General features: G+C 30.1%; 2 protein-coding genes across 3 annotated transcripts; one reads left to right on the top strand and one right to left on the bottom strand.

Moving 5' to 3' along the window:
• Window positions 1-1132: 1132 nt before the first annotated feature.
• Window positions 1133-11445, bottom strand: LOC100817567 (cadmium/zinc-transporting ATPase HMA3). 2 transcript variants are annotated; one of them, XM_006593460.4, is made up of 10 exons: window positions 11344-11445; window positions 10820-11049; window positions 8960-9217; window positions 5946-6043; window positions 5073-5328; window positions 4794-4931; window positions 4221-4548; window positions 3802-4004; window positions 3393-3595; window positions 1133-3130 (listed from the first exon to the last, which is right to left on the bottom strand). In XM_006593460.4, the coding sequence occupies exons 2-10, from the start codon at window positions 11007-11009 to the stop codon at window positions 1514-1516; spliced, it is 3291 nt and encodes a 1096-aa protein (XP_006593523.1). In that variant the 5' UTR covers window positions 11010-11049; window positions 11344-11445; the 3' UTR covers window positions 1133-1513. The 2 variants fall into 2 exon arrangements, with proteins under 2 accessions (XP_006593523.1, XP_040863919.1); XM_041007985.1 differs by having other exon boundaries at window positions 10820-11104; window positions 11344-11417.
• Window positions 11446-14404: 2959 nt separating this feature from the next.
• LOC100818092 (probable sugar phosphate/phosphate translocator At3g11320) lies at window positions 14405-15305 on the top strand. Its single transcript, XM_006593461.4, has one exon. It carries the CDS (start codon window positions 14848-14850, stop codon window positions 15241-15243), a length of 396 nt encoding a protein of 131 aa, XP_006593524.1. The 5' UTR covers window positions 14405-14847; the 3' UTR covers window positions 15244-15305.
• The last annotated feature ends 3386 nt before the right edge of the window (window positions 15306-18691 follow it).

Here is an 18691-nt window from a genome sequence, read left to right as displayed (position 1 = left end):
AAAATATTACGTACGGACAGTTATATTAATTACTAGTAAACATTGTTAAATATATCAACCAGCTATTAGTCCAAGTAAAACTATATTTGATTTTCTAAAGAAAGATCTCGAAGTTAAATTTTGTCGATGCAAAAAAATATTTTAAAAAAAGGTTTAACTCCTAAAAGTGATCAGTTAAATTTGTTAATAAAAATTAATTATATGTAAATTTGATGAATACTCCAAACCGTTATTATGGTGAAAAAAACATTTGTTAAATAAGTGAAAATTATAAATTAGCATTGAAAATTAAGTTTTGGGGGGGCTAATATTCATTAGCCACCATAGTTCCAGGCTAAATAGTGAATACTAACAGTTGGTATTGCTAGTATTTTTAAATACTAAATATTAGCAGCTAAAACTAAACTTTGTCGCAGTGGACAATTAGGAAAGATGTGGGTCAATAGATATGGATTAGTGGGCCGAATTGAGTCTTAAATTCAATATAAATGGATAATGGACCTTGAATTGTTTTATCTTTTTCTTTAAGGGGATTACTGGATAGCAGATCATGTTTGAACTTTGAAGTTAGATATTTTTAGGGAAAAATTATTTTTTTTCTTTGTTCTTTTCTCCAAAATAACAAATAAAGAAAGAAAGAAAGAATACCAAAATAAAATTAAGTATTCGAAATTAAAGTATGATGTTTAAAACATTTGACTGATGAATGTCTTTTTCGTAAAAATAAGGTCAGACTTGGACATTATGCCATAGAATGTTGCTATTAAGTTAGGTTGAAATTGGCTTGCCCTATCCTTTTTTACCACGCATATATATTAGTATGTTACTTCATCTGATAATGTATTCGTTTCAATGTATGAATTTAATTAGACTAATAGCATAGAAAAAAATTATATGGTGATCAAATCATAAATTATTGAATTTTGTACTTTTCATATCATGAGTAATTTTTAATTAGTTAACACTGTAAAAATCATTATATTATCAAAATTAAGCTAACAATATATTTCCTAGAAAAAAAACAAGAGATCATCTAAACTTAATGGTAGTTCAAGTTCATTACTTTTTTATGATGTAAATTGAGTCTATCATTGGAACGAGTTAAATAAGGCACAAAAGGAGCAACACACAATTGAGATGAGATTGACATATAGTTGTCAACTTCTTATATTAATGTTAATGAGTACTACGTTCATAGTATAGTATATAAGCAACATATATTAAATATAAAAAAAGGAAGAAGCCCTTAACATATATCCAAACAACTGCCAAAGTGAATTCCCCTTCTCCTTTAGGAGCCCAATTCCCTATAACTAAAACCCCAAAATAAAGGGCCATACCAGACTTACGTAAAAATCTATGTTGGTCATGTCAAGCTCCTCAAACTATATACATGAGCAGTAATATTTTACGGGCTTTCATTCATGTCACTAAAAATCTTCTAAATAAATATAAATTTGCAAGAACAAGCTAGCATGCTGACATCTGTTGCTTACGCTGGAGTCAACTGCACCTATTCTGTAATAATTTCTGACAAACCTCCTACAAATCTAGGTCTTGATGAGTGACCAAGTTTGGCACAGCATTCCTTCATGTAGCTCTTGCAACATCCACCAACTTCTCTCTTATTTAAACCATCACAAACATGCATAATTGGAGATTCCTTGCATTCTTTTGAAGAGTCCTCGTTTCTGCAACATGCGATGTCTTCTCTCTCATTTGAACTCTCACAGCCACACACAGCAGCCAAATTCCCGCATGTGTCTGAGCAGTCTTCCCTGCAGGAACCTTTTCCTTTCTCCTCCAAACTTGAAGCTAATTCAACATACTCAGTGATGATGTCAATGGATATTTCACCTGTCTCATGCTTCTCAAAATCAGAATGACAACCTGATTTTTCATGCTGGATGTCATGGTTGGATCTTAAAACATCTTTGGATTCATGGTCTTTCAGATTTTCACAACCATGGATCAGGTGGCAATGATTATGAGTAAATTGTTGGCTTTCTTTTTTACAAGGGAGATTGAGGTGGCAAGGAGAACTATGTGAAGCACTATCATGAGTAACCTTGTCAAGATTTTGGTTGTGGCAGTGCTTTGTCCCATGGTTCTTATGTCCCAAACAACTACCATGCCTTTTTTCTGCAACTGCATGATTATCTTCGGTGTCATGCTTGTGGACTTCATCGTGATTCTTGTCACATCTTCCATGATGACAGTGATCATGTTCATGGAATTCATCACTTCCTTTACATTGATCATGAGCCTTCATGGTGTTACAATGGTTAACAATTCCACCAAAACTTGAATTTGAAGAGCAGGGTGGACATGTTGAGGAACATGTTTGTGAGGCACACTTCTGATGATGTTGATCATGTTGACTATGTCCATGATGTTCACGTTGATCGAGTTGGTCATGATTATGATGTTCATGTTGATCGTGTTGGTCATGGTTATGTTGTTCATGTTGATGTTGATGGTGATGATGATGAGAGGAACTACCATGAGCACCACCACATTTCTGAGGTTGGGACATCTTTTTTGTCTTGTCTGAGCAACAATGCTTGTGGCTATGATGCTCATGTTGATGTTGTTGATCATGCTCATGATGATGGTGATGATGAGAGGAACTACCATGACTGCCACCACATCCATTTTTGTGGTTATGTGGTTTAGTAGAAGATCTACAACATTTTCCTCCATGGTTGTGTCCTTTTCGCAGAAGTAACATGCTGTTAAAGATGACCAATAGACATGTTCCAACATCAGCCACAACTGCTGCCCAAACAAGTGGATGACCACCAATGGCCAAACCAAGAATCGCAGCCTTAGTCATGATTGACAAAACAATGTTTTCTAACACTTTCCTACGAGCTTTTCTTGCAAGTTTAATGGCTTCTGGTATCTTCCTAATGTCATTTGACATAAGAATTATATTGCCTGTCTCACTTGCCAATGCAGAACCTGAAATGCCCATTGAGATTCCAATATCAGCTGCAGCTAATGCCGGCGCGTCGTTTAGGCCGTCTCCAATCATGGCTGTTGGGCCTTCCTTCTTAAATTCTGAGATGATTTTGACCTTGTCCTCTGGCAAAAGTTCTGCATGGACTAACTCCAGAGAATGCCCCAGCTGTAGATGAAATCAATGTTGCAATTAGTATTTAACTCAGGTTCCATGACTTCAACTTGTCCATGGGAAGTTAATACTTAATGCTAACAGTAGAGCATATTCAGATATCTATGCATAGAAAAAGGAATTGCCTAGTGACATCTTCGAGCATAAAAAAAAAAGTTCAATTCACTTGACAAAGCATATAAGTTCAGAATGGTGCAGCTTGCTACAATTTAGCCATATTATATTCAGAAAGGTTTAACCATATAAAATCACACACCTGCTCCTGTGCTTGCATTGCAGCAGATTGACTATCTCCAGTGAGCATAGCGGTTTTGATTCCCAATGACTTCAACTGCCCTATTGCCTCCTGAACCCCTAATCTGCAGGTATCTGAAAGAGAGAAAAATCCAAGTGGGGTTGCTCCCAAGTATATGTATCCAGTGGTCTTTCCTCTTTCAATTTCACCTTGTAAGATAGGAACTGCAAAACAAAACCATCACAAATCACAATGAACACTTCACTCAGTTCCAAGAAACAGAAGAAAAAAAAGTGTTGACCTCTAGAGAGCATAAACCATAGGGGTCAGTTGTCATTAGCTAAAAGGGATATTGAAATACATTGTAATCTCTTTCAAAAAGCATGATAGTATTGCTACCAGGTTAATCCTCAATGGAAAAGGGACTCACCTGTTTCAGAACCAGCTCTTGTGGCAATTTTTTTATTTCCAATGTAAATAACTCTGCCTTCAATTTTACCACATATTCCTTCTCCAGGGAAATTTTCAAATTCAGTCACCTTTTCTGGCTCTGGTTCAACGGAGAGAGACCTTCCATAATCAACAATTGCTGCTGCCAATGGATGGCTTGACTTGCTCTCTATGCTTGACACCCTGAAAAGTTGAATCTAAACTCATTGATCTCATAATTCAACTATCTATTTAATCTACATTCAAAATAGCCTTCAGAAATTTCCTAACAAGATTATAGTATGTATGCTATTAGCCTATTAAACACACATAAAATCTATCACTATTATTAAGTTTACATTTCAAAGAAAGATGGATAGAAATAGCAGTGTAAGAGGGGGAAACAAGAGCCATCCTTACCAGTAAGCCAATGTGTTCAAATCAATGTCATCTGAAAGAGATTGAAAATGTGTGACCACAAATTCACCCTTCGTTATGGTACCCGTTTTGTCAAAGGCCATGACCTTAATTTTTGCAAGTGTTTCAAGATGATCACCCCCTTTGATGAGAAGACCTGATGTGGCTGCTTTGGAGTAAGCACAAAAAGTTGCAACTGGCGTTGAAAGGATGAGTGCACATGGACATGCACTTACTAAAACAACCAGTGCAAAATGAAGCCAATGTTTCTCATTATGTTGTTTTAACGCAAGTGGAATCACCGCTACAAGAGCTGATATGATTACAACGCCTGAAAAAACATTACCAACAAAATGTAAGGACAATGAAATTGAATGCAAGCAATAAAGCAATTACAGAAAAAAGAAAACATGACCATAAAGTTATATATCACATAAAGCTGTGTTTCGTTGTCAAAAAATGACCTTTTATCTCTTTAACATTTGACAACAACTTACTAAAGACCATGACTATTCAAAATTAGTTTTTCAGTTCAAGAATGATTAAAACAAATGTTGCAGATTATGTATGACTAACCTGGGGTATAAAACTTGGCAAACTTGTCAATCAATCTCTGAATGCTGGTTTTGCTGTTTTGAGCTTCTTCAACAAGCTTGGCCATTTTAGCCACCACACAATCCTCAGCTAGTGCAGTAGTTTTCACACTAATATAACCTTTTAATCAATCAAGGAAAACACATTGACTTCACCAACTTGGTATAGGAAAAAACAAATATCAACTTTTTTTTTCTCCTTATATTTTCTCTAGCAAGCACTAATGACACATTAAATATAATTGAAACTAAGAATTTTTACCATTTAAATTGATGGTGCCAGCCCATACAGTAGAATCCTTTTGTTTTGCCACAGGGAATGATTCCCCAGTCAAAGTTTTCTCATCAACTTCACAGGTTCCATCTAAAACAACTCCATCAATGGGTATCACCTCGCCTGCTTTAACTGCTAAAACAGTGTCTATTTTCACCTCATCAGCGTCCACAACCTCTCCTGTTTCAGCTATGACTGCTTTTTGAGGGGTTATGTTCATCAACGATGACATTACTGCATTTGCCTGAATCCAAAGACATTGTATTTAGAAGCTTTACAATACTTACTATGAGAATTGAAACAGAGAACCCTGCTTTTGTGTTCTATAGAGAACATCAAATGTAAAACATTGGCTCATTGATTCAGTTTTCTTCATTGCCTATATAACGATGATAATAATAATCCTTTCAGTCTTAAATAACACATTTTGCATACTTTTTTCTAATCAATAAGGCAATTAGTCTTCTTTTGTATAGCCTAGATTGTTTAATGTTCTTACCTATAGCATGACAATCATTATTAATAAGCATTCAACAAAAAAAAAATCAGTATTCATAAGTATATTATAATGATATGGAACGTGTATGTGTGTTTGAACAGCGGTCACTTCAATTATCTAATAAAGCTTTACAATAGAATCTGGGTCCACTTATTCTTTTTATTAATTCAAGAATGATACATTAATTCTTGAGCCAGTGTTAAGCATGAATAATAAATAAATGAATGAGTACCTTGATTAATTCAAGAATATGTGTGTTTGTGTGTTCGAACAGGTTACCTCAATTATCTAATAAGGGTTTACAATAGAATATGGGTCCACTAATCTTGAGTCAATTTTAAGCAAGAAACAGAAATAAATACCTTATGACTTGCCCTTGACTCTAGCCATTCTGCAATTGAGAAGAGGAAAACAATGGTGCCTGCTTCCAAATAATCATTCATAACAATTGTCCCAATAACTGTCAAATAAAAAGAAATTAGTGGGACTGTGACATCCAAATGTCTAAATGTTAATCAGTGTGTACTAACCACATTAGTTAAGAAATTAAAAGTAAAAATATTTTTATTAAAAAGTGAAAAATTGTTATGTTCATGATTTTTTTAATATTCTTCTACGATTTATATAATAAATATTTTTTCTTATTAATTCTTTAATTAATGTACTAAAAATACTAGTTAGCAAGACCCTTGTTATAGTAATATTTGTTTAATAAGTAGAAGTTAATTGTATAACAATAAAAAAAATACCCTCTCTTTCTTGAATTCTATATTTTAAAAGTTTCAAAAAAAAAGTTCTATGTTTTGAACAGCTAAAATATATAACATATAGCAACAAACCTTTTCTCATTGGAATGAGTCGGTTACATAAATCAAAGTTTAATATTGTTAGTGTAAAAAAAGTACACTATCAACCAATCAACCAATCAAAAGTTATAATAAATATGATTTATAAGTTGTGATTGAATAATAATGTAAAAAATAATTATACTGACAAAATATAAAATATTTATTATAAATCAAATAATGTCACGATATTATATATATATATATATATATATATATATATATATATATATATATATATATATATATATATATATAAAGTATTGGCGTTTATCCGCATTTATAGGCTACCCTCTATTTGGTTTAAACTCCCAAATAATGTCCTTACTTAAGGCAAGTTAGCGGTTACCCATCTTTTTTAATTTCTTCTATAAGTGGCTTTCCAACTTTCTCTCTAATGTATTTATTTCTAGCTAATCCTATATCTTGTCTTGTATATTTACTCATCCAGCGCAATTTTCTGCTCTACATTACATTGCATTTATTCTCTTATTAACTTTCTATTGCAGGTTTTATATAAGCAGCAAAGATATAATTAAAAGAAATTTAAAGTAAATCATGTTTATCTTAGAAATTCAAAATCGATATTATATATATTTTAGCATATATAACATTTATAAGTTATATTAAAAAAACAAAAATACACCCATCTCTACAAAAAAAAATACATTTACTCATCTAATTACTTAATTTGGATACCTATGGCTATGCTACTTAAGAATTTCTGATCTAGTTTGATTCCATCACGTCTTGTATATGTAAGACGAAGTTAGCATATATCTTCTTTCTAGTTTGTTTCTATCACATGTTTGATAGCTTCTAGCTAGCAAAGATATTTTGGGGGGTCAAGTTTGTCGCTTTCACGTCGCTTCAATAATACAAGTTCTTACATACACAGCAAAAAATACTTTGTGCAGTGTGAATTATACTTCTAAGTTCTAAGGGCGGTTTCATCAAACATAATTTTGGGATGACATGCCATGCATGCCGGTTTTATGAGCAAACTGTAATGTTTGTTACATGGCAGATTTCCAGCATGTTAATTTGGATGCGCTTCACCAAGCACATTAATTTGATGCTATTTTTCACGTCTTAACCCAAGCTAATTAATATATAGTTTCAGCTTCCGTAATACACTGCGTTGTAAATGCACTTTTCAAACACAACACTTTATATATGACAAATTATGTGTAGTTTTATTTAGTTTTAAGGATTTATTGTTTATCACTTTGCATGACAAGAATATATGAAGTTGTTTAAGTTTCAAAAATTGAAAAAGAGAATCGTGCATATGTGTTACAAGGATATGATCGAGAATCTTATCATGTGATTCTTCACATAATTATCTTAAGTGACAAAAGAAATAAATCTAAATATATAAATATTTTATACAAGACAGAATCTGTGTGTCGTTATTTAAGATTTTTGTTTTGACGAATTGTTTTGGGTAGAGTTTGAGTTTAATGAGAAACAAGAGTATTGTTTCAAGAACTATTATCATTTCTTTATTACAAGTTATTGTACGGTTGCTTTTACATTTCAATTAAATAAGAAAATTAGTTTAAATAAAAGTTTAAAAGCATACGTTATAAACGAAAATAATAAAAAAAAAGAATAACTAATTTAAAAAACAAAAATAAATAAGGGTGCGTGTTACTTTAAAGGAAGGTGTGCTGAAAATTTAATCACTCCCAAAAAAAAAAATTAAGTTCTATCATGAATAATAAAAGGAAAGAATATACAGATTTGAATGTGAAGGTCCTTTTCTATTGCTTTTTTAGAATTTTTTATTTAAAATATATTCAAAAGGTTTTAAGATAAAATAAGAAGATTTTGAAAATGCATTCAATACTTTTTAAAAGTTAAAGGGTAAAAAAATATTAAAAAAAACATGGCAGAAGTGGTTTTTCAAAGTTTATCTGAAGACATCATAAATCATTATAGAAGTTAAAACTTCTATTTGAAGAAATTAAATATTCTATAGTCATTATTTTTTGTAAATATATGATCCAAAATGTGTTATATATAGTTAATCTAGCATCTCAACCATTTTTTTTCCAGTTCATCCGCATTGGAAGTTTCTCAATTGATCATGAATCTCAAGAAAATTAAATAATTGAATTGTGAATCAGGCAGCAGTACGTCCAACTAAACATTCACAAACTGAAAGTGTAGGGAAAAGAAAATACCCATTCCATTTTTTTATTAAATGTTCTCAATTCAAATTTATGAAGAAGAAAACAAGGTCTGCCCTTTGTCCACTAGTAAAAGGGCACAACGAAAGTAGGGATAACTTTTTTATTTATAGTAATTTTATAATTATAGAAACTACTTTCTCAATCCACCTTGTACTTACGTGCTGCCAAAAAGACATCAACTAATTGCCGTATAGTATAAGGACCAAAAATAAATATTGGAAAGGCATAGTGGTGGAGAGTATAGATAATTATGTATAAAGTCATACATTCTAATTTCAGTGTAATCATTGTACCACACAAAAAAAAAAACTAAAAATAGATGAAATTAATTACCTGCTATAAGCATAAGAATGTTGATGTCCAGCCTAAGGTTCCGAATGGAGACAATGGCCTTTAAGATGATTGGGTAGGCACCCACAGCAACCGCTCCTAGTGCCAAATATTTTAAGGGATGGAACACAAATTTGAGGAGAGAAAGCAAAAGTAACACACCAGAGGCAATTGAGTAAGGGCTTGGCCATCTCTTTTGGTGCTTTTCGTCCCCATACACTCTGATATTTGCTTCTAGCCTTGCTTGATTCAGTGCCTTCACTGTCATCACAACCGTTCACAAGCCATTATTTATTTTGGCCTTATTATGTGAGATAGTTTTGCAAGAAAATCAATTCTTTTTTTTCTATAAAAAATCTAAAGGTGATGACCATATAAAGCAAAAGGATATAAACAGCCTAACTTTATTCATAGTGCACAAATGCTACAGATAGGACTCCTTTTTCCACTAGGTAAAGTATGTATAACTAATTACTACCGATGTTACAGTTGCACTCCTTAATCTATACTAGTAGTACCTAAATTGTAGTGTATATTAATATAATTTCAAATTTATATACAACATGATAATGCAAAAAAAAAAGTAAGAATAGCAATTGTTGCAAAAATAAATTGTGTATGTAAGAAGTCAAACCAACATGCCAAATCCTCATACTCAATAGTTTTATTAGTTTATGTAATGGTTACGGCAAGTATTAAATATTGTTTATTCACTAAAGTTTTATTATTATATATATATATATATATATATATATATATATATATATAAAACGGCCACCCTTTATTTAGAGCATGTATGATATAGGATGCAATTATTATCTCTCATCTCATTCTAATAATTTTTCATTATTTAGATTTTGAAATAATTAATGTTAACTTAATTTTTAATAATAGAAAACATTTAAAGTGAGTTAAAAGAATTAATTTTTTTAATAATAAATTAAAATCACCTTTAAAATGTAAATACATATAAGTTATTAAAAAATTGTGTCTCTGTCCTTAAAATCAATTTTCTCGCTAGTGAATTAATCTTAAGAACCCAAAATCTAAAACATATACAGCACAAAGTTTGCAAATCTATTTTACTCACTGCAAACATGATATTTGTAGACTCTAATCTAAAGAAGCACATTTAGTCATTATTTCTGTCCAGATGAAAAAGTTAAGATAAAGGTGTATTTCCCTTTTATTAGTAATGCATCTTTAACATCATCACGTTACGTTTTTTTGGGTAAAAGGAAACTTTGTGAAAAGATGACAATGGTGCTCTTATTTCATGGAAAAATGATAGGGAAATACGCAAGATCATCAGCAAAAGCAAGCCTCTTGTGTGCTAGCTTTCAGCACGGTCAAATTGGCGTTTCTCAACTTTTTGAAGAAAAACATTTTTGTAACTTATTCAGACAATTATTAAAAAAAAAAAAAAACTAACTATTTCCCGTAACTAGTAAAGTACCAAAAACTCGTTTTCATAACTAACACATTTAAACATAGAACAGAATATTTTACCCGAAATTCGATAAACCATTTCAAAAAAGTTAGGTAATCCACTGTGGAATGGTCCAATCAATGAAGGTTAAGCATTTGCCCAATTCCCTTCTCTACCGCATGTGATCAAACACAAGTGCATGTGTGCCACGTCGGATATGTGACAATTCTTTTAACACATATCTTACTATTAATTAAAATTGATTAAAAATTATTAAATTAAACAAAAAAATAAAGAGTGAGACACATAAGAAATTTCAACCAATTAGAAAGTTGTGTTAAAAGACGTGTTGCTGATACTTTTCTGCATATAGAATAACAAACAAGATAATCAAAATGAAAACAAGATGAACTGATTTGAGAGAATAATTTTACCAATTTGAAGTTGCGAAATGACAAGAGTGTCATGGACAACAATGACAGTTCGTGATGGAACGATGACTGAAACTTCTTTGATTCCTTCGAGAGGTTTCAAGATGTTTTCAATAAGAGGAACCTCCGAGGAACAGCACAAACCCAATACATCAAAGTAGCTCTTCTGCACAGCTTTCTCTGCCTTATCCATGATGAGTGAAATTCCAAAGCTTTGATTTTTATCAAAATCCCTGCCACCCCAGAAGAACAATCACCCCAAATGAAACTCCTTTAGGATTCAATTACATAATTATATGAAAGGAAAAAGGTATTATTATTATTATCATTATGTGAAAAAAAGAGAGAAGAGCTGAATCAGAGAGCAAAGAGAAAAGAGAGGTATGTACGACTGAATAGAACAAGAAGTGCCCGATACTTACTATATAGTAAAATTAAACCGTTAAATAAGGAAAATAGAAGCATGTATCATGATCCAACATAGGAAGAGAAACGGTTAAGACTAATTAAAAGAAAAAGAAAACCACCTTCAATTCTTCTAAGCGCGCATAAAGATAAAGAATGTGGTGGTGATGCCAGTGGTGTGAAGCGGTGAAAGAGGAATGGGAGCTTAAGTAGGCAACTTCTCGGTGGGGCATAAAAGGGAAAGAATTAAAGATGCACTAAATCAAGGACAAGGACGGGAACACAAAAAAAAATATTTAAATGAGTTTTTAGTCTTGTAATATACTTTTTATTATTATTAATTATTATTTTGATTGTTATAAAATATATATTTTTTAAATAGTCTTTGTAATATTCTTTTTTATATAGTTTCGGTCCTAATTATTTGTTTTAATTAATGCTTGTAATATATTCAGTTTTTGGTTTTTGTACTTGTAATATGTATATTTGTTTTTAGTCTTTACCAAAATTTTTGAAAGGAGCTAATTCAAAATGAATAAAATATTATAGGACTAAAAAAAATTACTGCAAGGAATAAAATAAAAAAATATTGTTTTTACAAGGATCAAAATCAAAAAATTAATATATTATAGAAACTAAAAATACTGAAGAATTATGCACGAATCACTCTGCCAAATTTCAATTATTTTTTACTATGCAAGACTTTTCGTTTTTTTAGGGGTGTCTTCCCTGTGTGGGATGAGACAAGGGTATGTAGTGGAGAATCAACAAGATTAATGGAATCCACCTATGAATCCACATTTTCTTGTTATTTTTAATTAGGACAAAGGATTTAAAACATTCAAACTAAAACAAAACAAATTAAAACATAATCTTTCTTTGATTTACTCCACGAGGTGCATTCACATGGGAGCTGAATGTTTGTTTTGCAATGAGCAGAAACTATGATTAATTTTAGTTTTATTGTGACTGTGCATTTCCTAAAGGGTCGAGAAACTAGAAAGACAGAAAAAACTAGGAAAAAAAATAGGAAATAGTTAGTTTTAAATTATATATTATTTCAGTTAATGTTTTTTAACTCATATTATGATGATATAAGTTTCGATTATATGTATAATTAGATACAGATGAATAAATTTTACAATTGAAGCTTTCATATCCATGCAGATACACCAGAAAAATACGATTCATGCTAAACTTTTATTACATTTTTTTTAAATGTATCCACAGAGTGACAGAGACATTTTTATTTGAGGTACTTTCGGTTCAAAACAAAATTAAACCTCAATTCATCACAACAATCGTGTTATAAAGGATTAGTCATTTTTTTTGTTGCCAGATCTAACCTCATTTATAACTTCTCACTTTATCCCTGTTTTCTAGCATCCTACATATGACAGACGTTTTACACTTTTGAGGGGAAAAAAATAAAAAAGACTTTATCTCTAAATTAAATTAAAAAAAAATTGTTTTAATTTTAATTTAATTTAAATAAATACGATTCTAATGTGTTGCAAATTAAATATAAGCATTCATTTTGATTAATTTATTTAAAAACACATTTTTAAGTTACCATAATATCTTATTAAAAATAATTATTTCTTATGATTTTTTTTTCAAGCACCCACTAGTTCTTAGCTGATAATGTCACCGACTTCTTTTTCCTTCCCTTTTGTGATGGCTTTTCTAGCAATGCACTAGACTTTCTTTTGTATAGAAGCACATATTCCAGTACATTTTGCTGTTGTTGTTTCTTGACAAATTCAAATTGAGTTGTTTTTTTTTTATATAAATGCATATTGTTATCACAGGACAAAAAAAATTCATATATCGAAAGATAAATCAAATTAATCAATTTAAAATTAAGTTATTATTAGCAACCTGAGCAAGTCACAGGTGACCTCAATCCAAATTCAAGAAAATGAGAGAATACTAGCAAGCCAAGTTATATAGCGTTGTTTTACCTTTGAGATTGTTTGCAACGCCTGAGAATTAAGAATATATTTTTTTTAACAAAATAATGTGATAGAATATAGCGCTTTATAGATGCCAGTTTAACTGGGTAGTGTAACACATCAAAATCTCATTATCATAACTCTTTTTTTGTTATTAAAAAACATTTTTATTGACACAATCATATTTTTTTTTTTTTTTACAAAAGACTATCGTTATCGTAACTTAATATCGGTAGTTAGGGACAAATTTAGAAAACAGACAAGGGAAGAGTCAAACAAATTTTAGCATAGATAAATTTTTAATTAATGCAGTGTTCACACTTCTTTTTGTGCATGCATCTATGCATTTACATAATTTTTTTAACTTTAGATTACTTTAGAGATATAAACTAAAAGAAAATATAAAATAAAATTATTGTCATTGTCAAATAGTTAGGAATATGCGATAAAATATATAACAACGATAAAATCGTGGGATAATCAATAAAACTATGCGACTTACAAGTTACCACCACCCGTCCCTTTTTTCTATTTTTACCAAAGAGATATATATTCAACATCGAATATGTTGGAAGTGGTGCAAATAATATCTTTTTTTAGGCATGGGAATATTGTCATAAAGAATTTATTCATGGTATTGCATGCAAATTGTCAAGGATATAATAAAAACATCTAAGATGTAACACATCTTAATTCAAACACAAAAAAGGAAAACGAGAAAGAGAGAAAAATGAGGTTTTGTGATGTGTCTGAAATAAGATATGAAATGTGATATATATAAGGTGGGAGGGGAAACGAAAAAATTAATTAGAGAATTAAATTGGCAATAAAAACACATTTATGAAAAATAGTAATATGATTTGGTAATTATAACAATTAAATAATAGTATAAAACTTTGCATGACTCATTATTATATGGGAAACTTTTATCTTTTGTTTGTTACTTTGAAAGCACACATATCACAAAATGGTATATAACCACATGACTGATGAGCTAAACCTATCTCAAGCAATGGGGAACTTAGTCTCTTGTGATAGCTCCTTACGCATCGTGTGCAAGTTTTGGTAAAAAAAAAAACAAATACATCACGTTCGTCTGATTTTAAAATTAAAAAATTAAACGGTTAAGATCGATTAAAATATGATGAAATTGTTTACACTAGATCTTTTTTCTCTCTCCTCCAAGCTTCTCCCTCCTTTGGTCTCCAATCACCCCTCTCTCTCCTCCAAGCTTTTCCCTCCTTTGGTCATTGGCTACAAGGGCCACCACGACGTCTCCGGCGACGAACGTTGCCGCATCTCCATTGACACCAACATCATCCACGACCCTATCGTGCTCTTCCTTGACGAACCAACCTCCGGCCTCGACTCCACCAGCGCCTTCATGGTCGTCAAAGTCCTCGGTGTCTTCATTGCCAGCGGGGTAACATGCTCGGAGGAGAGAGAAAAAAGAAAAAAAAATCCATGGAGCGGCAATTTTTTTCTTCTCCGGAGCGGATTCTCAGATCCATTGAGCAGGCTCATATTATTAAGCCAAAGCCTCTCAGATCTGCTGTGTCGGCGTGACGGAAATGAAGTCCTCAAGTCATCTCTTCACGATTGGATTGGTGTCGGCGTGGTACTGCTCCAACATTGGGGTACTACTCCTCAACTAGTACCTTCTGAACAACTATGGCTTCAAGTATCCTATCTTCCTCCATGTGCCACATGATCACCTGCTCCCTTTTTAGCTATGTTGTCATCGCCTGGCTCAAGATGGTCCCCATGCAGACCATTCGCTCCTGCCTCCAGTTCCTCAAGATCGCCACCCTCAGCCTCGTCTTCTGCATTTTCATCGTTTTCGACAATGTCTCCCTCCGCTACCTTCCGGTGTCTTTCAACCAAGCCGTCGGCACCACCACCCCCTTCTTCACCGTCGTCTTCGCTTATATCATGACCTTCAAGCGTGAGGCCTGGCTCACCTATCTCACCCTCGTCCCCGTCGTCACCAGTGTCATCATTGCCAGCGGGGTAACATGCTCGGAGGAGAAAAAAAATCTCATATTTTTTTTATTTTATCCAGTGTAATATTTTCATCATATCTTAATCGATCATAATAGTTTCATTTTCTAATTTTAAAATCGGACGGACGTGAAGCATTCTTGTTCTTTTTACCGAAACTTACCCACGGTGCGTAAGGAGTTTCACTTACGCACCCTAGAATTCGCCAGGTTTCAAACTACAACCAAATGTCATTGACTTGATATCTAACCCGATCAAAATTTTATGGGTTGGGTCAAGCTTGTACAATTTTTGTAATAAACCCAACCCAAACCAATTGGCCATAAATGGATTGGATTGGATTAATCATCCATGAATACTTAAAAATGATTTTTATTTTGTAAAGAATAAATTTTTTCAGAAAATAATTTATTTTTGTCCAAAATTTTGTAAATATATAATAATTAAATGCCCTCAAAAGAGATCAAATTGTGATAATATTTGATTTATAAAAGTATTGATTTTAATGTTGATACGATATTTTTATTTTAGATAAAAAAATAAAATATTATATTAAGATAAGAAAACATAAAAAAAATCAAGACAGAGATAAAAACAACAACTTAGAAAAGAAAAAAAATTATGAGTGATTTAATTTAATAATTTAATAAATTGTGTGATTTACATTTAATAATTAGTTAAATTATGTGGTATGAATTAGATCGGATTAAAAAAAATAAAATATATTATGATGAAATCAAATTTAATTGGAATACTAAAAAAAACTCAACCCAAAATACGATTGGTTGGATCATAGTAAAACCGGATCCCTAATCCATACCATGCCAAATTGGTTAATTATTTAGGACATTTATTTCACAAACTATTTCTTTACTATTAGGAATATTTTTTCTCATAAACATCTTATGGGGATGTTATTCTTGAATATTTAAAAGAGAAATACGGTATATCTTATAATAATTATTTTATTATCTTATATCAAACGTGAGAATAAATTTTTTCAATCTCGTGATCCCAAAAAATAAACAAATAATCCATGAAACAAACATTGTCCTTAAAAAAAAGAATGCAGTTAAAGAAACAATATAAAGGGGTATCTGATTCACGTATGCAAAAGCCATGTGAATGAGGTCGAAAAAAGGAATTGCAATAAATAAAATCAAATCAAATACCGGACTTGGGTTAATGCTTTGGTTCCATTAAACAGCAAAACGTACAATGCAAAAATGAGAATCCAAATATGCTATAACTATACCCTTGCTTATATCATTTGATTTGTCATTTATCCGAACACAAAATCGATCGTTTCAAACTTTTAAATTCCTCATCTTACTATGAAAGGCATTTTCCTCATGACCAGGGGTTCAAACGAGTTTCAGAGTTAATTTGGCCAAATCAGGTTGAATAGGATTTGAGAGTTTTAAAAAAATATAAGAATTTAATGATCATACTCTTAAACAATTTTAATCACAATTTATCTAATAAGTTCATTAATTTTTATAATAATTATCCGACATATTACTAACAGTTATTAATTTTTTATTAAATTTATATGGTCTGACGATTCACTTACAAACTAATGTGACTCAACCGAGAGTCGGATCAAGATGTGCTAATTATTATTTTTTTAGTTTATCTATTTTTCTTTTTTAGTTATTTAAGAATTTTTATTTTATCGTTTATTCTTTGAATTTGATGTTATGAATAAAAATTATAAATCTTTTATATTTTTTCTATTTTTTTATATTATTCTTTTATTTTTTACTTTTTAATTTTTAAATTAATTAAGTCACCCTGAGTAAGATTGGTTTGATTTGCATTTTGAGATATTTATGGTAATAGATGTAAATTTGTTATTGTTAATGATTATTATTATACTTTATTAAAATTAAAACTAAAAGTATTATAATATATTTATTTTGACTTTTACTCATACTTTAAATGTTAAAAATCTATAAAATTATATTTTGTTTTAATTTTTTGATAATATATTTATTTAATATTATTTTATAAATTATTTAGTTATTATTAATATCGATTTGACTACCATTCAACCACGGATGAATGATTAATTAAATCTTAAACTAATACTTGACTTGTTAAATAATCAATCCGATTTTTAAATAAATTATATGATTATTTAGAAAAAAAAATTAAATTACTTGCAAGAGTATGGTGTAAAACAAAATTTCTAAGAAATAGAAGACACGGATTAAAATTATAATTAAAACATAAGGAAAGTAAAATTTTCATTCTCTAAATTATATATTCTTATTTTGATTAATAATATAGGAATATATTTAGAGAAAAAATATTTTATATCGATAAATATTTATTATTAACTTGTTAGTTTTTGTTAATAGAAAATAAAATATTTAATACCCCTGAACTTTAACTCTTTTACAAATAGACGCCATAAACTTTAATTTTTTTGCACGGAAATGAGGAGATAACAAAATTATTTTACATTAGTACATGACGTTAAACTCATTTTTTTACATTAAATGCTAATTTATTGCTTAGGTTTAAGTCTATTTTACTATATATAGATATAGTTATAGATATAGAAAGTGTATATGTCATTATATATAATGAAAGTGAGTTATTAATAAATAGGTAAAATATACTTCCTTCCTTCGTTTCATTATAATTATCTTGTAATAAAAAAAAATTGTGTTATAAAATAATTCTCATTTTAGTTTTTCAATGTGACATTAATTATTTTTTTCATTTTCATCATTTATATATTAATGATAAATTATAAAAATTGAAAATAAATTAGCGATATAAGATTAATTTTATAAAATTATTATTATCTTTTATCTATTTTTTACTTTTTACTTTTTTATCTACGTAAAATAACCTTGAAAAATAATTATTTTAGAATTGAGAGAGTATTTTTAAGTCAATAGAAATACTCATTTATTTTTTATATCAAAAGTTAGAAATAGTAATGAATTTTAACATATAGTATTAGATAGTATTACACTATTGCCTATGCTCGAGTCAATGGGAATAGATATGCTACCTTTAAAAATTGACCAATGAAGTGAATTTATGACAAAAATAAATTAAAGCGACCCGAATATTAAGATATCAAGAAAATCCAGAAGTTATACTTACAGTTTCTAATATTTAATGAAAATATATTGAACAACTATTTTCACTTTATTTTTAAAGTTTTATTTTATATAACTTCATAAATAATTAAGAAAAAACTTAAATGTAAATTATTCAAATTTTAATATATATATATATATATATATATATATATATATATATATAATGTTGTTATGATTACTTCTATGCAATAATAAAATTTTAATATATATAAATATTACATTAATAATATTAAAATTACTTTTTCCTTGCAAAAAATATTAAATATTACATAAATGCTTAGGTTTAAGTCTATTTTACTAGATAAATAGATGGATTCTTAATTAAATGGTATCGGGTTTAGGTTATGTAGGCCATCTTGATCTTTAAGCGTCAAATAGATTGATTTAAAGGA

The sequence above is a fragment of the Glycine max genome, chromosome 13 (assembly GCF_000004515.6).
Source record: "Glycine max cultivar Williams 82 chromosome 13, Glycine_max_v4.0, whole genome shotgun sequence".
In the NCBI taxonomy this organism is placed as follows: domain Eukaryota; kingdom Viridiplantae; phylum Streptophyta; class Magnoliopsida; order Fabales; family Fabaceae; genus Glycine; species Glycine max.
The sequence above is the reverse complement of the archived record's forward strand: the minus strand, read 5'-3'. Positions and strand labels throughout refer to the sequence as shown.

Bases quoted from the DNA above. Each gene is read 5' to 3' on its own strand.
- LOC100817567 (XM_006593460.4), bottom strand. From the start codon at position 11,009: ATGGATAAGGCAGAGAAAGCTGTGCAGAAGAGCTACTTTGATGTATTG. The intron at 9,218-10,819 runs GTAAAATTATTC...TTGTGATGACAG, and splicing joins CATTTCGCAACTTCAAATTG to TGAAGGCACTGAATCAAGCA. The intron at 4,932-5,072 runs GTAAAAATTCTT...ATTGATTAAAAG, and splicing joins TGGCACCATCAATTTAAATG to GTTATATTAGTGTGAAAACT.
- LOC100818092 (XM_006593461.4), top strand. From the start codon at position 14,848: ATGGCTTCAAGTATCCTATCTTCCTCCATGTGCCACATGATCACCTGC.